Raw genomic sequence first — 23,318 nt, 5'->3', positions numbered from 1 at the left:
AGTAATCCCCTAAAATGGACTTCGCTTAACGCTGCCAGAAAGTGTACTCTTTTTTTTTCATAATTTTCATGATTTTCATTAAGCGCGAGACTCGCTCAATTTTCAGGGATTAAAAGTTCCGGGAGGACCTGGATTCATTTTTTGGGAGGGAAATCTTTTAGGGCGCGTCAAATTGTTCTCGTGGAACAATGAGGTTGTATGTATGCAAATTAGGGATAATTTTGCTGGTCCAAACAAGCTGTCACTTATTTACCAAAGTTCGGAGTTTTTGGGTACTAAGAACTGTCTTCAAAGTCTTCGAAGTCTATAATTAAATAATATATATTAAAAAGCTATATCAAAATTAATGGAACGGAGAGATTTCAAGCAAGAAATTATGAGTCGAATCAGAAACGCGGGGTTTAAGCTAAGAAAATGGAAAATATTCGTGTTTAAATCGTGGCGGAGAGGGTTGATTGAATTTCGATGATTCGATGCGGTGGTTCTCTCGAACTCGAGGCCACTCAGTAGACACCGAGGCGCAGTATACCTAAGGCTCCCCGGATACCGTAGAAATACCTCGGCGAGGACAGTTTCCGTCGCGGGAATGAGGAAATTCCGGATCCTTAGCAAGGAACAAACCGCCCCGACCGACGCAGGACAGAATTCTAAACGAATTACACGACACTGACCTAATCAATTGTTCACGAGTACTTCGAAATGGTCGGACTTGAACAACGACCCATATATAAATCATCGCTACTACCTTTCATGCCATATAAGCGAACAGATATTAAAAGCACAACTCTCTCTCTCTCTCTCTCTCTTTCTACATTCCAATACAAAATGATTATATTCACGAGCACACAAAACAGAACTAAATATTTGTTAAGCAGCTGCAGAAAAAAATGTAAGAAAAAAATGAATGTAATGTAAGAAGTTAAAGATCGATTGGACAAAGAAACAGAGACGAAATTGACAGAAAAAGCTGAAGTTTGCAAAGGGTGAAACTGTCACGATACCAAAAATAAAAGAGAACGACGGTTAGAAATGGCGATAGGGGACATAAGGTTCACGTGGACCGAAAGGAAATGTCTCCACCGTTGCCTGATCATCGCCATAGCGGTGAACGGTCTAATAGGGCTCACCCTGTTCTGCCTGGGGATGTTTACCTCGTTCTCGATCGCGGGGAAATTAAGACTCGACGAGAGGAACCTGTTCCAGCTGGCGTTCAAGACTCTGACGTTGTACGGTCTCTACGTTTTCGTTCACAATCTGCTGGGCGCGAAGCTGTGCTACAATTACTTCCATTACGCCGAAGGGTAACGCCGAGACGATAGCTACTTGTTTGCGATGAAAATAATAATAGTAACGAGATCTTTATTATACCTTATTACGTCGTCGAGTGGCGCAAACGCTGGGAGATTGATTAACTGTGCTTTATGCGACGAGAAAAATACAGTAGGCGAAGAGTAATTAAGCGACGGTGGAAAAGTAATGGAAACGTGATCGATAATATTGATAATATCGTGTAGGGAATTGGGTAGAAGATGAGGAGAGATCGGGAAAAGGGGTTTTCCTCGGAAGAAACGCGCAAAGGGGTTTTGAGAAAGTACATAGATTGGAGAGGTTAGATAGCCAAGCAAAATCCGGAGAAGAAGATGAAAATGAAACGGGTGTTGGGGGAACGGTGCTCCGGGAGAATCCGAAAAATGTAAATGAAGATAGACTTTAATAATTAGATCCGAGTGTACGCGGTATGGTCTATGAAAATTAGGAAAGTCTGCGAGCGAGACAAAGGGATCGAGAAAAGGAATTTTAATAAGCGGGAGTGTGCGCGGGAAAAGTGTTGAAAAACGATGGGGAAACTGGGGTGGAAAAAGGTACAAAAGCGTCGAGCAAGAAAATCGCGAAGCAGAGGCCAAACGTGAAAGAGAAAATATAGAGGAGTTTATATTCTGCGGCATTTTTTACTCTTGATATACACAGTGTTCAAAATTATTGTAGCACGAGGGGGTGACTCCTCGTAATAAAAATGTAAATATTGGTTTTTAAAATACGAACTCCTTAAGAAACTTTCGCAAGAAAAATTGTTAGACATAGCTATGATTTTCATCCAAATGATTAATGATTAATCGTTCGTAGATATTTTAAAGCAAACATATTTTTCACTCTTGACGTTCACCTCTCGATTTAAAAATTCTGAAGAATTATGACAAAATGCATACAGCAAAGGGGTGTCCACCCCCATTTTCGATAGTAAACATCGATAATTGGCACGTTTTCACCTCACAATTCGTAGCGGAACAAACGCCTTCGTGAGTCCATTTTTAACCCGAACGGGACTAATTTAAACCCCCCAAGCCAGACTATTTTCAGCGCCCTTCCAATATCCTCCAGCCCCGTGATATCAGAGCCCCGTAACCGAGAGGGCGCGAAAATCTCCGGCCGCGAGGTAAACCGCAAAGATACGTTAACGAGGAAAGGTAATTAAAACAAATGAACCTTGTACGTGGAAGTATCGACGCGGGCGGAATTACTTGAAAATTCTGACAAATCGATTGGCCTTCGGCAACCGGCCCGTTTCCAATTCGCCCTGCTGAAATTAAGAAAAACACACCGTGGGGTTAATTCCCACCCCTCCGCGCCAGTCGATCGAGGAACCCGGAATCCGAACCCTATTTTCTCTCCACACTTGTCTCTACTCCTCTCACGCGTCATTTGTTCGTATTTTCATCCCCCTTTCCGAGGATCATTTTCATCGTTTATTAAACAATTCTTCGAGTTCTTTGAACTCTTTCGTGTAATCGAGTCCGGAGTGTGATTTTCGATAAAGTTGTTCGAGTAAACAAAATACATTGTTTAATATATTTGATTTTGATCGTTCCAGGCCCTGGATGAATTTGAGATTGTTCGCGTGGACGATGCTGGGCCTGTTCGTGGTGCTCGTGGGATGCTTCATGGCCAGCATTTCCGTTTCGACTGCGGAGCACCTGGCGCTACAAATTCGCGACACTCTCCGGGAAGGTGACGCGAATATTTCCATTAAATCTCTCAGTGAAAACGAACCTTTTTGTTTTGGTCTCTTTCCGATTGAAACAACCGAAAATCCTAAAAATCGTAACAAAAAAAAAGATTTTAAATTCGCCCCTCGAGAAGTTAATGGCGCCTCAGAAACCGAAACTAAATTTGTTTTCGTTATCACTTTTAGAATTAATTTCTTTAGATCCTTATAAAATCCTCTCCCAGTAAAAACTGAATATCTCAAGCGGGCCGTGACTCATCCTCCTAACCCAACTAGCGTAAACTGCCCCTCTGAAACTGGCCAGTGCTCTCCATCGATCGGAATCATGTCCACTAACGTTATCATCGAGAGATCATCAGGGTACATTTGCGTATCGGAGGACAGGACGCGAAAGCATCGGTCCGGAGTTTATCGTGAGCAAACGTTTCGAATTTCGCCAGAGAATCCAGTCGTGCCGTATCTATTCATTAAGTAGGTAGACACCAAACGAGATTTCCATCAGTAATTTCCACAGGAGTGGGATGGGAGAAGAAAGGCAAGGGCGTTTCGACCGCCGATTTGCATATTATGCCGGGACACTATTTCCCCGTTTTCACCATCTGTCTGCCATAGAGACCATCCGTGGACTCTCGTGCGTGCGTCATCGCGTTTCGCGCTGGACTTTTTGAATATCCCAGAAAACTGTTTCCAATAGCGCAGGAAAAGATTGAATCGGACTGTCATTTGATATTTTTCTTCGATTTCGATACTTCCAATACCGTGGCTCGTGGTGATACACACCGCTGAATGTCTCGTATTAACGTACGACTTTCCGATATTTTGTGTATCCTATCAGGAATTCATCGAGAGCTTGAAAAATACCACGAGCGAGCCAAAAATTAAAATTTTTGGTCCGAGTCACCATCGAAATGATTGAAAAGTTCGGTCGAAATAATTAAATATCGACCCGTGGCGATTAAATGCCCGCGACAGGCCGCTCCGTTTCATTTTTCCTCCCTCTGCGAATTAGAGGAGAATAGTACGTCCTAAATATGAATATTAAGTAAACGAGGAAAAAACTAAATGATTAATTTGATTAATTCTCAGTTTGCCTTACCCCCGTCCCCTCGAAACGGAAAATCCCGTAAACGTCGCGATCTGTAAAACCAAGGTCGTTGTTTAATTCCTTCAAAATACGTGCAAGCGAAGATACAAGGGACCCACCCGTTTGAAAAGTTGTCCCTCCGCGTGAATCTTCAAGAGACTCTGCACTCTGTAATCACTGCTCTCTATTCTCCTCGGAACTCCTCGGCACTTACAATTCCGACGCTCTGAAGAACTTTGACCCTAAAGCCTTCCTTCGATGCCCCGGGACCCTTCCATGCTCCACACACACGTACACGCTAGGGCACACACGGACCGACGTGCACACGTGCACGCGTCTCTTCAGCGTATAATTAGTCGCGGGTCACATCGGAAACTAGAACTCGTTTGCTCCCAGAGACACTCGTCGAAGTTCACGCCGTACAAGTAGCCGTCCAAAAGGGGAACATAATTTAGACTTCAGACAGTCTGATAACTCCGGCAAAAGCAACCGTGACGTAGGATTTTACGGTTCTTCGTTTGCTCGATGCGGAACGCTCCCGGAGCCAGCGCGCGCCGCTTTCAAAAGCGCACCACTTTCAAGCGAATTTTCGAACGCTGAAAGAGATACTCCCGACTTAATGGAGAATTACCAACGCGCAATTAAGCTTGACCCAGCTAATCCTGGTGCATGAGGGGCTTCAATAAACGCCACGTTGGAGATCACGCTCTTTCCGCGAAATAAGTATCCCGTTGATTCGGAATTGAATGAGCTTAAGACCTGGTTCCAGGCGTGACGATTGGGGACAATTTTTTAATAGCTCCAGGGTTGAATTATAAAGTGACCTACAAATCTGCGGAATATTAGTTACGATTGCTTGGTAGTTATTGTTGGAAATAGGCTCGATCATCAAGGTATCGACCCTTTTAAAATAAAACAAAATTCGTCATCTTTGAATAAAATTGAATTCCTGTGGCGAAAAATTCACGAAAAATTCAATTATTTAGAAGAATCGGTTTCTATTTTCTGTAATGATCGAACCAGGCTTCGTTTGACGTATCAGGCATGAAAAGGTATTACACGGACGTGACGTGGAAGCGCAGGATAGACGACATGCAGATTCGCATGCGATGCTGCGGGATAGATTCCTTCGACGATTGGCACAAGACGTACTGGCTGCAACGAGACCTCCTCGTGCTGGATTCGCCGGATATCTTGAAGTAATTATCAGTTAATTATTCGGGAACAATCGAGCCTCGATATCGCCGTCCCGATCGACGTTGAGATCGTAAAATTCCAACACCCCTCGCGTTTATCGGCCCATTATCTTTCCACCTGATTTCCATGACAATGCGCAGACCGTGCGAACTTCCCGATGCTCGCACCGTAAACCTTCACTTTCGCCTCCTCGGGTATCAATACTGATGCTTCTTTACTGCTCCACTATGGGATACAAAAAAAAGTCGAAGTTGGTAGTAAATTTACCTGGGTGTATTTTCAAAAGCAAGGAGGGTGGATCTTTGGAATTCGTGTATGGATACTCCAGGGATAATAAATAATATAATTCATCATTAACCGTATTATGTAAATATGTAAAGTAGTCGGGAGTTGGTATAAAAAAAATGTAGAATTAAATTCAAAGCTGTAAAGTGATCAGAACTCTCCGCAAACAAAATACAGAATTAATTTCTTTCTGAATCGAAGCTCCAATCGCTATACAGAAATTTTTTTAACTACAAGTCGAACGAAAAATATGAAATTAAAAATGAATTAGACCCGAAAGCCAACACACGTTAATCTCCAAATATTAATATCCGTATAGGTAGAAATGCACATTACTTTTGGCCGTATTAAAGACTCTCGGCTCGTTGCACGGATCGATGAATCATGATCACGAACTTTCCAGCCACTTTTCAGTTTCCAGCCAACGCGCAATAATAATTGCACGCAATACCTCGCGCAATCCTGTCCGCCGTCAGTCCGGGAACGAATTTTCGCGGAACTTTAATGGAAACGCAGAAAGTATGCCAGGATTTTAATTACAACTATGTGTATCCCCGTCGCGCGACCACGCGAACGAAGCAGAAACGAAATTTTAACGCGCCACGGGCCCGGGCGCGGGCGAGTTATAACATTTTAACCCTTTACACTCTACTGGCGCCGCCACGGCGACATAATATGCGAGCACGGCTCTGTACGAGTTTTATTTGTGGCACGGAAAACTGAATTAACGAAATAAATTAATGGAATTTCAAGTTGCGAGTAGTTATAAATTTATGCGAGGGATAAAAGTAATTTAATTGCAGCTTCGTAGTATAATTATTTTGTGTAGAAATACAGAATTAATTTCTACACTTGAAATAATAGAAATTAATTCTGCATTTCTGCACCTCGTATCAGTAGCTCCGAAAAATACACAAGCGGAGTTTATTAGCGTAGTATTAATGAACGTTATTTAATTGTTAATATGCAAGGGGTCGTTGCCAATGTGTAAAATTTAATTCGAATAGCGAACAGCGAGTAAAAACAAACCTAAAGTTTATTCGATCCAACAAGTTCGTTTTCATCGATTTCATTCTACAACACGGATTTTAATTTTTGTTTTTATTTCCACTCCGTTTCTCTGTTATTCGTTATTTGACATTTTCATCTAGATAAAAGTTTCGCCCATCCCTGGCCCCTACACTCAGGGGCCACTCTACGCGTGCTTTTACCTGAGCCACCCCGTGGAACGCCCACCTGGAAGTGTTTTCCACTTGGCTCGTATTCGCCAGAGGAGACAGTGAAATGTTGCTGGCGATGCTTTTTCGATACCTTTTGCTCGTTTTGTTTGAAAGATTTCCCCTGCAAATAGCCATTGTACAGAGGATCGCGGAGGTTTTTTTAACAAAAATTTTCTTGTCGGGAATTTTTAAAATATTTAGATTCACCCTTCGATGTTCACACCTAAACCAATGTCCTCGTGCTTCGCAAGCGATTGAATTAAATTTACTTCAACGATTTAAAATTAAATACCAACCGAATTTCCATATACATAGCATTATTACTTGTAACATTTCATAAATTATATTCTGGATACCAAAGGTTAATTTCGGTAATTCTATTGAACAGACTCGATGAAGAACGTTCTTTGTTAAATACAATAGAGATAGGTTAAACGACCATTTTATCGTTGCATTGAAAAACCGTTATCGAGACCCGGTAAAATATTTATTTGTTTATTTTCCGGGCGAACCCTTTTCTACGCGTACAACACGAAATAGAAGGAGCGAAGCGAGAGATATGATGGCGTAGTAATGAATGATGATGGTGATTTTCGATTAAGATAGAATATTAGATAACACCCGTTTTGGCGCCGTCAACGTCGCCGAAAATAAATCAGTTTTATCGTAGTATAAGTTAGCGTTGTTACAGCTACGATTTATACAACTAAAATTGCCGTGTACGATGCGTATCGATACGGGATAACTGATGGCTCCACAACTTCCTGACAGGTGCTTTATGGAATGAAAAATATCGGGGTGGTGTGAATGAAAGGATTAACTATTTCAAAGGGAAGAGCAACGTTAACATCTGGCTTTTCATCGTGGTATTATTTAACGAACCAAAGGAGATGTTTAATTTAAAATTTAAATATTTAAATTATGCAGTTTTCGAGAGTGACAAATATTAATGTCAAATATTATTTGGCTCATCCATTCAGAAATTTTTGGTTGAAAAGGGGACGATATTGAGCAGCAAGCTTTCGAAGTAATTTATTTTGTTCCGATTAGGTCGCGCTGGCCAGGTGTACTTACGCGTTAATTGACTAATAGTTAGGTTTCCCTAGGCTGATATATGCGTGCATTATGTTCCAGCGGTAATACGTTCAATAATAAAGGGTTAATAGCGCGTTCTGAACAGTAGCCTTTGTGTCGCGGCTGATAATCGCAGGTAGAACACTGGGTTATCGATTTCTCGTTATGTTAATTGCAGAATTATACCTCGAAGTGGATCGATCCCGGCCTCCTCCACGTCACAACTATTCACGAACGTCGACCGCCGCGGTCAACCACATAAAATCAACCCTAATTATATTATATACGACATTTGTCATTGAAATGGCAACGCACACTGTGAAATCCCATTCGAAAACAAATTTCAATGCCTGCATTAACAAGGAAGCCCGTTGCTAATGAGAAAAATATATCGATTTATGAAACACAATTCACTCGATATACAATGCGTCATTTCAAATACAGGCAGTCTCACAATTATTTGTACTCGCCTCTATCGAAGAAAGTCTAGATCGAATAATAAATTCGATCATTCCAAATAAATGTTTCGTTATACATAGGTACACGAATAAACTTTACACGGAGAATATAATACTTAGGACTGGCTGTAAATGCAAGGACACCAACCAATATCAACAAAAACATAACAAAAAGTCTACCATGGATTTCTTCGTTCCTTCAGACATAGTCCAAAACAGTCTCCCTCGACATGCTCGAAAAAATGACAACAGACCACTAATTCGTTCAAAAACAAAGCGCAGAATGTTCGAAACCACAACGTCACTCCGAGCACAAATAAAGACACCCACGAACCTTCCTATTAGTTTCTGGTATACGCTGAATTTCGTAGCCCAGCCTGTATTAGTCATAAAATTGAACCATATGAGCCAACCACGTTGCCTCCTCCCCGTCTCCACCCCTCGTTGGCCGTCTCCAGGGTTAATAATTTCTGCAATAATTCGTACCGCATACCGCAGATCGATCCAGCCGTAGATCGATGCCCGAGCGTTTAATTACCCGGAGCGCGACCACCGTATCGAACACGGGGAACTCCTGCTGGCCAGCGGGTGTCCCCTTTCATTCGAAAACTTCCAAACCAGGCTCGAAAGCCACGGCTGAGAAAGCGCCGGCAGCCAGAGGGACACGCGACACGGGCCGCAAGCTCATTCCGTGACTTCGCGGACATGTTCGCGGACAAGTTCGAATTAGCAAGTTCAACAACTTGCGGAATGCCGATTGGTCGGCCGTGGCGGTTCCCGTAGGGGCGGCGAAGTTCGGGAACAAGAACCGAAAGGCGCCCTTTGCGTTCGGGGAACTTTGCTCGAGTTTACGCCGCCGAAACCATCGGGGATTATTCCTGGTCACTGATGACGTGTAGAGGGACAACAAAAAATTGGAGAAGGGGAGGCTTTGTTGTGTGTGTGAGAAATACGGGATGAAAGGATGGACCATCTCTGAAATGGATCTTGAATTTTGAAATTTTCTAAATAATCATTCAGAAGAAACGATAACTGATCAATATTTTCAAGGCTTGAACTACCACAACAACGAAAGAATCTATCTTTTCGCCCAGGAAGCACCCCTTTGAATGCAGAATATACAAGCATCGTCGTAACCTCGACGATTTTTCCTGGCAGAGCAAAGATTTCCAGAGACCTGGAAAAATTGAAACTTGGTCGACGAGTTTAATTTTCGTCGAAGCACGGAGTATCCGAGATGGCCGACCGGGATAGTTTCGATGAAACGTTTTCAGCCCCCGTGCGTTATATTCTGTTTTATGGCTGGAGAAAACAGAATGACTGTTTCGGAGTGGGTAGCTTTTACGCTACAACTTTTTGCGGCGCGACGATGGGGCCGATTGGACTGGCGTGTCTCGTCTCGTATGGTTCTACTTGACGAAACTTTTTATATCTGCGAGGAGAATTATGCTGGACGAGGATTGCCACGACATCGTACCTCTGACAACCTATACATACGAATGAATCGGCAAGATTAAGTTGTCTCGCCAACTTTCCACGAATTATCGGTAACCTCGAGTTTCTTTAATTTTAAAAAATACACAAACAATTTCAGTTTGTCCACAAGACGACGCATGCGTGTTAATTGCGACTAACTAAGTTGTTCAAAAAGTTTCTTTCGTTTTATTAGTAAACAAGAGGGTTACCAAAAAGTCATCACCTGAATATAAACAATACGTAATCATGAAATATAAACCTAAATAAACATGAAAATAGTCAAGAACTCCCCGTAACTTCCTCTCCCTAAAATCCCTGAGATCTAACTCCAAAGCCTGACCTTCTCTAAAAAATGAATTCAGTAGAGCCCACTTCAGACAACACTTCAAATAGTCAGAGACTCCACATTGAAACTGATTCCCTCGAGAGACTCCCCTCGTCAAATTAATATCTTTCGTATCAAATTCCATATAATTCCCATCGCAACGTTCACCACGAGAAATCCTCCCCGTTAACTGATATTAGTACCCAGGTCGAGAGAAACGAGACCGAGCGTATTACTTAATCCCCAGGAAAGCTGCAAGCTCATTTTTCCTAAGTGACCCTTCCGCGGATAACCATCTAGGAACCAACATCCCGTTCCCCTAAACGTCTCTATAGAAGTGTCTGGGTTGTATTCCCCGCGAATACGCCGAGGAACGAGGGCTGGGCGAAACGTGAGAACGCGAACCGACACGTTTGGAATCCTGTTTCAGGTACGCGGAGCTGGACGGCCGCGTGACGCCGCCGGTGGTGCCTTGGAGTTGCTGTCGAATGGACGCAAAGGGTCCCTGCTATCACGATCCCCTTCAGCTGCCAAATCCCGAGCAGAACTCCACTTACGAGACCCTGAACGCTCGGGGCTGTCTCGTCGTCGTGAAGACCGCGCTAAACGGTACACTCTACTCCGCCGCGGTGCTGATCGTGTTTCTGTTTGTGTTCCAGGTAAATCAATAACAACGCAAGCTCCGCAAACTATCGTCCGCACGTAGTTAGGAATCGTGACAGTTGATTGGAGGATTTTTTGGTATTTTGTATCGGGGAGGGTATATTCAGAAAGTTTGAGTTAATTTGGAGAGCTAAAATGTACCTGATTATTCTGTTTTTTGTAGTAGTATGACCCTAGGTGGTCGCAGGATTTATCGACAGGTCCTGCATTGCCAACAAAGCGACCTTCCTTACCTACAGAGCGTACTACTCTATCGATAGCTCACCCTACGTTACTCACAGTGAAAGTATATCTTCAATCTCTTCGAAAGAGTGTTTCCACCCTTCGATCCTTCTACCATCAACAGAAAAAATATTGTGTGCAAGGCTGATCCTCGTTTCTCTCAACGATATACAATCTGTTGCGACCATATTTCGAGTATCTCGTACAGATATAACATAAATAAGTCGTACAACGAGTAAAGCGGTTCGCGGCAGAACTTGAACAGTTCTGGATTATCGGATTCATTTGACATTATTGATTGCACCGGGGGCGCGATGATACCAAGCGTCATCGAAACTGCGGCACGCGTAATATTTTAACGCGAATGGTCGCTTTTCATGCCAAATTTCCGGCCGCTCGATTCAATAACTCACATTTAGCCTTCCGATCGGGTGCGACAAAAGCGTCGATTCGTTTAACGGCGGATAAATTGCGCGCGAGGTGAATAACATTCGTCGAGTCGCTCGCTGGGAAAATCTTTTTCCGAGCGGAATCCGAGGCAAGCAAAATATCTCGTTACCTATTAGGAGTGGGATCGTTCGTTTCGCTTCGGTTCACTGGTCAACGTTCTTTCCATCTTTCCTTTGGCACAGAGTGTATGGCGTAACAAGAACGTAACTCGAAACTGACCAAAATTTCTGGTTAACTATTAGATTTGTGATGATAGGTATTAATGTTGAAATGAGATTATTTACCTCAATTATATTAATACATCAATAAATCGAACGAAATGTGGCGATAATTTTGTATTCAAGAGAAATACCTTGCACAATATTCGAAGGACACCGATTTGGGGTGATTTTAATGATCGGCCTCTACAGCCAAACGCAACCAACTTCTTTTTTTATTTTATTGATTTCCAGGCGCGAAAATTGGTCCACCAATGGTCCTCCAATAGAGGAGCTCGCGTGTCCAAAGCTCGTTTCACCTCTCCGATTTAATTCCGTTCCCACCATTCTTCGACCGTGGCGCCCGAGCTCGGTCTTGATGTCATTAAGCCGGCAAATAGTCGCGGTTAATTAAGCCCGCCGCGTTCCATTCACCCGCGAGTTTTTCCTTTATCAAGCGATAAATTAATCCATTTAATTCGGTCCCTCGCAGCCGCCACACGGCGTTCTCCACGACCGCCGTCAACCTCCCTCTCGACCAGGAACAAAAACTGTTGAGAGAAGGATCAACCCTTGAATCGACGACGCGCATTTCGGATAATCGCGGGCCTGAGTGCTCCGAAAGGGTTAACTGAGCGGTTGAGTGGGACATCGTCGATCGATAAGTCTTAATTAGGGCTGGGGACCATTCGAATAATTTAATGGGATGACGTAGAATTCAAATTGTGGGCGCAGCCTGGACTTCTGGGTGCCATGGTGCTGAGAATTAGCAACAGGTTGACGGGGGAGGGTTGATGTTGCGTTTGCTTTGCAGGTTACTATACCTCGAAGCCCTAATCTACTCTAAAAAATTATTTTGGCAGAGCCTGATCCATTTCAAACATCGCTCTGTTCAGAAAACCGTTAAAAATCAGTTTATCTTAAACCAACCCCTAATGTCCTCTCCCTAAAATCCACCAAACCCAACTCCGACGCCCTAATCTTCTCTAAAAAATTATTTCAGTGATCCACTCCAAACAGCATCCTGTGTAGATAGCGCTTAACGATCAATCCGTCTCCAACCAACCCCTAATTTCCCCCTCGGCACATCTCGACAGAAAAGATTACCGTCTCCCTAAAATCTCCGAAACGACTCCCCTCGACCAATCGTAAACCACCCCAGTGACGAACTCTTACGAAAACGTCGCGAACTTTCATCGAACCTCCCTTAGAGGCGCATAAAAAAAAAGCCCAGAGCAACTATAGGCCAGAAAGCCTCTCTAAACTGAGAGTAGTCTTTCCAGACGCGATGGGGCCATGCGATGGCGCGTCGTAAAGACGGAAAACACTGTTTTACGAGTGGAAACATTGTCGGTGGGGGGGATGAAAGGGGGCGTGGAGAAAAAATTGCAACGCAATGAAACGGGCGGGAAACGAGCGACGGAGGGTGGCTTTCGAGTCGCTGCTGGCGTTGTTCGCGCGATCACGTGTACGTGACGTCACGTATGAGGAAATGTTCCAGGTCGGCGTGACCGTGCTGTCGAGACTCGACTTTACTGCTGCGAGAAACGCTGTCGCGTTGGGGAATCGCTGGAGAGGTGCACCGGGTTGGCTCTATGGTCGTCTCGATTTTGGGAACGCCAGCGGACCTAATCTCTGCCAGATCGATCGGGTGAGTGGACAGTTTTTTTCTTCTTGGGAGGAATGCTTCGGAAAGCATCCTTAACAGGTAGGTTATGGATCGCGTTTGGTATGGCGCAGAGAGGTAGGGACCCCTCAGGCGCCGTCACTGTCGCACTGGCGCCCGCTGAGGGCGTCACGCTTTGATCTAGATGAATATATTAACAGTTACAGGTGGTATCTTTGAAAATTGGGTTGCTTATAGTAGACAAAATTTTACTCCGATAAAACAGAAATTGTAGCACCTGTAAAGAAATCACAACCGAAACTTTCAAATTTTTAATCATCCGTCGGTGATTCTAATTTTGAATTGTATATCTGGGTAATAAGCACCGAAATTTTGCAAATCACTACCAATTTCGTGGTTACTGTGATTGATTCAGGCTACAAGTATGTCTAGGTTGGGCACCCCTGGCCCCAGACAGCTTCATCTTCCCTTAGCAGATCCGCAGCGAGCTTTCCGCAGCGCGAGTCGCTAATTCTCAAACCGTACACGTGTATCCCGGCAGCCCCGTTGCAGGTGAAAAGAGTTAAAGGGATGCCGCGGCAACTTCGGCCAACTTCGGCGAGAAATATTTGCAGAATGAAGTTTGCGCCTCCCTCGAAATAACACTTCGCCCGAGCGGCATCGCGGCGGAGTTTTATTTGTTTAACGTTCTAATTTCTTCCAGTCGGAATAAAAGCTAGGGCCGAAGGGAAAGGAAACGCGGACTTTTATTGGGCCGACGCCGCGCGATGAAGAGAAATTTAAAAAACTTCAACGAAGGGTTGCTTCGTGCGTTCTGCCCTCGAGAAAATTTTTTCTTATCGTCTGAGGTGGAAAGTTCTTTTTTAAAAAATTATCGAGGACTTATTTCACCTCGAAAGGAAGACAAGTGGACTCGAGGGGGAAAACTACATTGGGTGGCCAAATATTAAGTGCCTTTTGTGATTTTTGTCTTACGGAGACAAATTTTCTTAATTTTCATTTAACTTTTGTTTCGATTCATTTCACGCAGAAACCTTTGGGATTATTGTCGTGGCAGTGTTAATATAAACTTGAATCGCTTTTATAACGAAATTGTACATATTTCACTGCTATTAAATAAGTCCGCAGTGGTTAAATAAAGAGCAGAGGAACGGTTCGGATGAATTCCTCTTGGACGAATATTTTTCCTTCCTGAAGCACGTATTTTCTTTTCGCAGAAGAACAGTGGACGCGGAGACTCGTTGATCGACCTCAGACCACTTGTTTATTCCAGCGACACGGATTGAAATCACGAAGAGGAATCCTCCGCCGGTTAGGAAGGAGTCAGACGTAACTTGGAACAATCATATTTCCGCGCCTGGTCGTTCGCATAAAAATACTGTACCGGACGGGTCAAGAGAAAACCAACAATCATGGTATTCTTCGCGAGTTCGGTGTTCCGGACAAATATGTTAACGAGTAGTAGAAGAATTTATTAGGAATAAACATTGGTGCATTAAATTCTTCCACGAATTGCTGAATTAACTGAAGAATTTTCGTTGAATCGGGACAATTTTTTGTATACATTTCGAAACTTCTGTTTCATAGATGTTTAGTCGATACATCAACCATGCACACCATCGACACAAAACATTTTTCTCATCTTGTTTTCAGTGTATTACAAAAACGATAGAAATTTATTTCAGAGCAAAGCAAATATCTATCGTTAAAGTAAACTACGTAAAGCATCATTTCCCAAAGAAAAAAATGTCCTTTCTCTGTTCGACGTCTACGATGACCAATCTACAAGATTATCGCCTTAAACGTCCTGTTTCCAGCGAGCCACCCTATAGATCGGCCCCAAAACCGTTCGTATCGATCAAGGTGGTCGATCGTAAAAATCGCCAACTACGAATAACGTCTTGGGGGGGAGGGGGGGACGTTCTCGAGGCTTTTATCGAAATGAAAAGCCATCCGAGCGGCGCTTCTAACGAAGTAGCATCCACGGGGATTAATCGATCATCGATTACGATACACTCGAAACGGCCTTCGTGGAACAAACAAGCTTCCAGCGGGTTCCCAAGGAGGGAACGATAAGATAAGACTTCTCCCGAGTTTCTTTCCTCGAGAGTCCGTCGCTGAGATCCGACGATAGCTTTCACTATGATTACTGGAGTCGGTTAATCGAGTCGCGTCGCTAAATCGCTCGTTCTCCAGCGGTATCGAATCGACCGATCGATGTGGAACTGAATTGGAAGACTGAGAGGAGACAGAAGGACGAGGAGCCATCCGGATCTCGATCGGGGAGTCGACTGTAACGAAAAGCAGCGTCAACGGTGCTAAAATTAACTCGTTTCTAGTTTTCCACCTGCGGACCAGTGGTTCCCAAACTTTTCTCAAACGTATCTGCGAAATACAATCCTTCGAAACGACAACTAAATACTAGTTAACGATAAACAGCTAGAACTGCTTCCCGCCCTCCCCTCGAAAAATACTATTTCGCACAGCTATCGAACCGAATTTGACTCCCCGACGCAACGTCGCCTCGTAATCACAGCGACGACGTTAAATCGCCCCCGAAATGTTTACCGTTCCATTTCCGGAAACGCTATTGTCCCAAAGGGGCGGGAACGGCGGATAGAGAGAGTGGCCAACGGCCAGTTTCCCGATTTTCAGCCGTTTGCTAACGAAAACCGTAACGCACTTGGGAGGAACCAGCGTCCCTGTTCGGTTAACCGTCCAGACGCTACGTGAACCGGTTATTCTAGCGGGCATTGTTTCCGTTCGATTCGATCAGTGGCCGCGGCAACGATCGTGGGAAGCAGTTAGGTCCCATTCGAGCAGCCAGCGAACCGATTCGAGAGGGCAGGCTGCACGAGACAGCGGAACCACTCGAGGAAATCCCTCGCTCGTCCGGCAATCGATTGCCGAAGAAAAGCGTTCCAGGCAACGTTCCCCGTCGACAAACAACCGCGGAACTGCCCGACGAACACGGGACCCCACTCTTTCGCAGAGACCGACCGAATCGAAACTCGATTCTGGATGGAGAGTGGACCTTGTAACGCAGCCATCGAGCTAGGGATCGAGCTAGCTCTTCCAAATTTTTTAGCGAATTAACATTGTACAGCGGAGGAGTATTAGTTATTAATAATGCGTATTCTACGCCTTCTGTGAAAATCATTACCTCTTCAACTCTTAAACCTTGTGTATACCGATCAGAACACGAAGCTTCGGTCGTATCGTGTACTCTTTCTCCAAGAAAAAAAAAACAGAGCAGCCAGGTTTGTCCCCTGCCGCCGCCACTGTTAATCGTTTCGCGGCCATATTGGCACCGTCCAGCTCGCAAAAAGTTTGCGGTAGAGGCCAAACCAGACGGGGGAGGGGGGAGGGGCGGCGAAAGAACCCTCGGATGGGGTGAAAACCGCACCCTCATCTGTCGCAGAGCGCGAAACCAGCAGAACCGCGGATCCCCGGCGGGGATTCCCACGAGATCCCTCTTCGTCTCGTCGCTTCTTGCAGCTCGAATCGGGTCCACGTCATCGGAGCAAACGTTCGGCAAGGTACGATTATGTTTCTTTCCGTGGCGATCGTTTCTTTCGGGTGGTTTAGACGGTTCCAAAACAAAGAATCGTTCGGTGACGAGGGTGAACTTTTTCTTCGCTATTCGCGCTCGGGAAAGAAGGTCTCAATTTTGTTTGTAATTCACAGCGAAGGTTAAATGAAATAAAAATGATTGGAAATTTTTAGAGGTCCTGGTGTTACAATCTCGAGCATGAAACAATCTTAATTGAGGACACAAAATTACCACACACGAAACCCTATCGTTTAAGGCGAATACTAGAGAAAAAAAACACAATTCAATTCCGAAAGGGTAAACCTCCCCGAAGAGAAACTCGTGGCTCGAAATAATTTGTCTCGTTCTCGTGTTCACGCCCGTCCTTCCGTCGCCCACCCCCAAAACGAAAATTACTTTCGCGTCGAGCGTTCGACGGTATTAAAAAAAAAAAAAAAAACTGGCCGTTTGTTTTCGAGTCACGTGGTTTCCATAAAGCCCCGCGCATTCGGCCCAAAGTAATCGCGAAATTCCGACCTGTACGATAAAGACTTTCGTCCAGGGCTTCATTCAGCGGATCGTTTGTCGACGAGCCAGCGCATGCCGCCTTTGTTGGCCGACCAATATGTCGGACGCCGCGTAAAACCGATCGCTTTACACGCGGAAAAGCCACCTGACGCAGGGCCGCGTGCGCCACCTGCGACTTCTACTAGGGTAGCTTCAGTGAGAAAAAAAAATTAAAATTTGTGAAGTTAATAAAGAAACCTCGATTATGGATGGCGAAATTGTGGATAAGCTGTCTCGTTTACAGAGCTCGATTAATAGAACTGTTGTACTGAGGTGGTCGCTCAAACTGAATCTCAAACTGAAACCGTAACTAAAGACTGTAACTAAAGTTTTTAAATTCGGAGACCGCGACTCGTCTATTTTTAATTCGTAACACGAGTTGGAAGGACGTCCTGCGACTAAGTGTAAGATAGCGATGCTAGAGATCATAGAGCCAGCCCTGCATGGTCCGCAGGAACTTCGTTACCCCTGTTGCAGGGAATTGCAGCGACCCGTGGAAAAGTCACGCGTAAATTCGCCATTATTAAATTCGACAAGGACGAACGAGGAGTGGAAGTCGCGTCGAAAACGGAGGCGGACTCCCGCGTCAATCGATCACTCGCCACTTCTGGCGAATTTCTTTCTGGACCGTTTTATACGTCGTTGCAAGGGGGTGGTGGACGATTCTACGAATTCTGAACCCTTCCAGGTGATACGAGGTGCGTCCAGGAAAGTGGCGATTCCGATTGTGTAAAACCATTCTGGTCAGACCAGGCCGGGTCAGAACAAACCAGAAGACCGATTTCTATCTAACATCATCGGCTCGCACAATTTTAATAACAATGGTCCAAGGTTGTGAATTGCATAAATCGCCCGAATCGCTTTGAATTGTTTCGATCGCGAACCCGTCCCAGATCGTTTCGAATTATTAGAACGAGCGCCATGTACCGGTGGAATTAAAAAATTAACTTCCACGTCCAGAACAATTTCATTTCTTAACGTTGCACACGTGTGCGGGGACGCGTAATCGAATTGTCTACTTCGCGAAATTGATTTTTTTTTTCTAACAGAAAGGACACGGTATGTTTGCTCGTCTCTCGTTCGCTCGATCCGGTGAGTCGACGTTTTTAATTCCCAGGAGGCGTCCGCCTCGCGTGTTGATTAATCAATGCGCTTTTCTGTTCCGATCGGACCGGCTCGGCACGTATTAGGTTGTCGCGTATGAAATCTCGCGTTTCTGGATCTTGCGATATTGCTGCGTTGTCACTGAATAACGAAGCAGCTGACGGAGCTTGTTACGGATCAATTTTAAACGCGACTCGCTCTTGGTAGGATACTGTTTCTTTGGTTACCTGATTATCAACGACTTGAATATGGTCGTGATTGATCCACCTCGAACGTAAAACAAACTGGGTCGCTGGTGCGATGTTGATATTTCATTCTTAAAAATTGCCAAGCGGGTTCGATCGAAAACAAGCACGAATTGTCCGAACTATTTGTTGAATGTAACTTTTAATTTCGTGATATTGTATCTCATAATATTGGATTTTTGCTGGATACGTTTCGTTTCAAATATTTAGCGAGCAAACAATTTCGTTTTCGATATCATGCACTCGGTATTACACCCGTTGCTCGATTCGACGCATGATTTATTTTTAACGTCTCTCGTTTATTTCTTTCCCGACGAATTTCGAACCAAGAATACTCGAACAAGGACCAATTCGTTCAGGATCGCGTGGATCAACTTCGTCCTGCGATTGAGCGAAAGGGTTGATGTGTCCCACGCCGCTGGTAATCCGAGAACAGGATTTTGTCGTGCAGCCACTCGACCACCGAGTGGAGAAGGAACATTAAAGCTGTTTTCACATTGTCGTTCGCTGGAGGAACTCTCTTCCGAGTACTTGCCATGGTAATCAACCGGAAGCCACTGCCAGGGTCCATTCCAGATTGCCCCTCGTTCAATTAGCATACATACGATAGCTACCGTTGCTTTTGTTCCCCCCACTTCGACCCAGTTTCTTCCAAAACAGAAGTATCTCTCCTGCGTTAATTAATTCGACGAACCGCGCTGGTCCTGCGACGTAATATTCATGAACCTATACGGTAACCAGCTTGGGGCGTTCGAAAACACCGAAGCGCCAAGGTCAGAGTTCCTTTAATTACAGGACGTCGAAAGAATTCAGATGGCACCGTCCAGACACCGTGAATATATTTATTCTAACGAATTATTCTCGAACCTCGAAGCTTTTTAATTATAGCGTATCAAGAAAATTCAGATAGCCTGTCAAAACTGTGAATATGTTTTCTCTGATTTTAGCCAACTTTGATCTATCGAAAACCTTGAAACCCCAAGGTCAGAGTGTCTTCCTAATTAAAGAATATCGAGAAAATTCAAATAGCCCATCGAGACCGAACGAATATGTCCGCAGAAGTTTGCATCCGTGTTCCTCTTTTAGTTGAGGGAAAAAATAATTTCAAATGGTCCTCCCAATGGGAATCCCTCTGTTAATTGGACTGCCAAAGAGGCTCTTCGAGGGAGATGTACCCTTAATATGCAACAGAAACTCCCGAGCAGGGATCGTTGCGTTAATCCAGACAGCGCAATTTTCTGAGTGTCCGACCGTATCGGCGAAGTTTCGAGCCCAGTCGAGTCTTCTTCGAACTTGCTCGGCTTTTATCAGGCAAATACGCGGGTACCGAGTTTTCATACTCCTCCGGTCCATCGGCGCTATTCTCGGTTGCTTATGTCGCTCCCTCTAACGTCCGGCTCGTTCCTTTGAAATTCCAAAAAAGTTTCTTACCGCGGAGCTTTTCGTCTACTACGAGAAATAACCGGAGAACCGAGTAAAAGGACGAAAGAAAAATGTCTTTCAGCGGCTTTTAGCGAAACATCGGCGAAGATAGATCCTCTCGTACGAACCCGTTAAATGCGGACCAGGACTGCGTTCGAGCATGCGAAGTTTTTTGGAACGCTGCTCCGATCGGATTCCCAACGAGTCTCAAACTATGGGAACACTGTTGCAAGTTTCACGACTGTGTGGACCTCGACTGGTTAAGGAGAGTTATCGTTAAGGGAGGTTGACCTAGATGTAACATAGACTGACACTGCTAAGGTGGTCAGGATGTTCAGGCAAAGATTAGTATCATGGAATCTGAGGAGGATTAGTTTTTAAAGAATTAGACATGTGGGAAATTGATCTAGACCTGACCGTAACTCGTCACTGAACGAAACTTAAAGCTTCGATACAAAGTCATCGGAATCAATCGGTCGTCGAAAGCACAACAGTCCGTTCCATCGCCAAGGGATTTCGTTCAAGCTGCCAATCTCCGCCAACAAAGCTTTCCACTGTTCCGATCGGTCCGCCAACTGTAGCAGCTTCCTAACAATTAATACAGATCCAGGGATCGATCCGTTACTCTTGCTGCTTCGAGGGAAAATCGCCGCCGAACGGATGCTCAATTATAAATGCACCCTGTGAACTAGTCAGCCTGCGCCCGGGCCACGTGTGTATCCGCTGCAGCCGATTAAGTTTCATGTAAATTTCAGCCGACCACGGACGCGTTTCGTATCTCGTTACCGTCCCGCGCTTCCCGTTCCTTCGATTTCAATATCCACGAGCCATTATGAAGCGGGCCAAGTGAAATTATCCCGATTGAGAAGAATTAACGGGAGTTGGTCGGCAGAGGTAACAGGACTTTCCATAATGAAACTAAAGAAATGAATTCCAAAGTTGAGAAGAACAATGAAAATAAATCGGTTAATAAATTAATTACTACAACAGATATTAAATGATCCTATCTCCAACTGTTTAGAGATGAACTTTTAACTTGGTAGAAATTTTCACGAGTTTCCGTTTGACAGCCAACGTGTTAATAAGGCGAATGAACAATTCCGATAATAAAAGTCTGGAAAAAGAACGATTCGACGTGTAAACGAGCATACACGGCCAGCCACAATGTTTTCCCCGACCAGCTGCCATCTTTTTTCTCCGTTTCGCTGGTCGTCGGGGGAGGCGGGAAAACCGAGGCGAGTTTCCGCGATAAGTCCCTCGAGCATACAGCCGACGGCTGAAAGGATGATGCATAATTGCGGAGAGCAGCAACAGGTAAGCGTTGGCCTTGAAAACACCCCGAGGAAAATAATAAAAATACGATTAAACGCGCTGCTAATGCGCCTGGGTGCGTGCTCGTCGATGGGGTGCGTGGGAGGGGCTGGAAACTTGGCGGGAAAAGTTGGCGGAGGTTGAATTCGAACGTCAAGGGGACATTGGTAATTTCAGGTAAAAGAATTGGCGTCATTTGCTTGGTACAGGTACTCCGGACCTTTCAACCCTTTGCACCCCCAAGCTGTACTGTTCAGGCACTTGGAGGTAATAAAAAATAATATTATATTGATTCGTGTGTGCTTATCTTTGATCAACAGAAATTTTAAGTCCGAAGAAGGTTGTGCAAATGACCAAATTGTCAAGATTTATTCGTGATCATCCTCTTAGACAGAAATTCAAATAAAAACTCCGCGCACTTGGCTATTACTCTACAGCTATTACTCTACGACTCCTCAGGGTGCGAAGGGTTAACACGGCCCGTTTTCCATTGGAATAATTGGATACCCCTGACGTGTTAACGAAGTGCTCCGTGACCCTTGATCCGTGACGCGCAAGATCCATTGGGGAACTCGATACACCGTCCCTTTGATCCTTCAAAGGCGACTTCGAAGAAATCTGCGAGTAAAATAGACGACGGAAGAAGATGGAGGGTGATGGATAGGGGTCGGAAGGCGGTAACACATTTCGTCGCTGGGTGATTAATAACAACAGCGCAATAAAAATGCGCCGGGGCAATGCCGATGGCGCGTTATCTGACTTTACGTTGGAGGAATAATAAAGCACGTGGGGATCGTGTTTAAAAATGGAGGTGGAGCTCGAAGAGAAATCCAACTGAATCGCGATCAGAACATTTCTAAGAAAAGGAAATTTTTATTTTCTAAGAAAATTCTAGATTTAATACATTTCTAACGCTAATATCTCGAGGTGTTGCCGGCAGATTGGTCTGCAGTATCGACTGACTAATCTACACTGCCGCTAAAGCATCCTGCAGTGCCAACAGAACCCTCTACACTACCATTAGAGTGTTCCATGGCCTACGATCTATAAAAACCGTGAGAAATAAAGAGAATTCAGTGGAACGCGTCGCGTCAAGCGCCAGAGCCCCAGAGAACTCCTCCCTCAAACAAGAATTTGTCCTCGCCCGGTGGCCAGCAGCCGAAATTACGAGGCCAATTAAACTTCTCGTAAAACCGCCCCCTCGAGCGACCGGTAGAGCTGCGTTTCAGTTCCGCGGACCGAGAAAAACGACGACGGGTCGAGCCAGGAAGCTACAAAAGGCTGGATACCATAAACGACAATGAAACCTCGAAGGAACCAGGGACAAAGTGTTCCTGTGTGAATGTACGCGCGCGTGTATCTTTGGTAGGGCGCCCGGAGGCGCGTGGATCGCTGAAACGGAAGACGGAGGGTGGAGGGAAGAAAGAAAAGCGCGGAACGACACGCCAGGGATCGTTCGAGTCCCCTGATCGGTCAATAACGATTTCCCAGGAATATAAATGTCTCCGCGAGCAGTCGTCCGGGGGCCGTTCGATTCGGTCCGTGTCCGGCATTGCCTTTTAATCTTGTAGCTTTGCCTCTTTTAATCTCGTTCCATCGACCGGCCATCCCCAAACCCCTCCCATTCTACGTGCTCTTCGTTCGGATGCAATTTCTCCTTTCGTTCGTTCGCTTGGCCTGGTTGAAAGCGTCGCTCATCCGGCTGTCCGCGAACCGATAGCAAAAACAGCGTTGCTACACGCTAGGTGCCTGATACGGCTGCAGAACGAGACGTCAATGGCTGGGAGGAGAGGGAGATTTATACAAGAGGACAGGAACTTCCGATGTCTGACGATGAGGACTCCATTGTTGGGTG

The 23,318-nt window shown here is 44.9% G+C and overlaps 1 protein-coding gene across 1 annotated transcript; it reads left to right on the top strand.

The window, feature by feature from the left end:
- The first annotated feature begins 862 nt into the window (after nt 1-862).
- Nucleotides 863-14,568, top strand: LOC128875371 (peripherin-2-like). The gene is made up of 6 exons (XM_054120891.1): nt 863-1,301; nt 2,870-3,006; nt 5,131-5,287; nt 10,554-10,782; nt 13,157-13,306; nt 14,500-14,568. Exons 1-6 carry the CDS (start codon nt 1,030-1,032, stop codon nt 14,566-14,568), a joined length of 1,014 nt encoding a protein of 337 aa, XP_053976866.1. The 5' UTR covers nt 863-1,029.
- Nucleotides 14,569-23,318: the final 8,750 nt, after the last annotated feature.

The sequence above is a fragment of the Hylaeus volcanicus genome, chromosome 4 (assembly GCF_026283585.1).
Source record: "Hylaeus volcanicus isolate JK05 chromosome 4, UHH_iyHylVolc1.0_haploid, whole genome shotgun sequence".
NCBI classification, from domain to species: Eukaryota; Metazoa; Arthropoda; class Insecta; order Hymenoptera; family Colletidae; genus Hylaeus; species Hylaeus volcanicus.
Note: the sequence above shows the minus strand (reverse complement) of the source record. Positions and strands in the feature narration are given on the sequence as shown.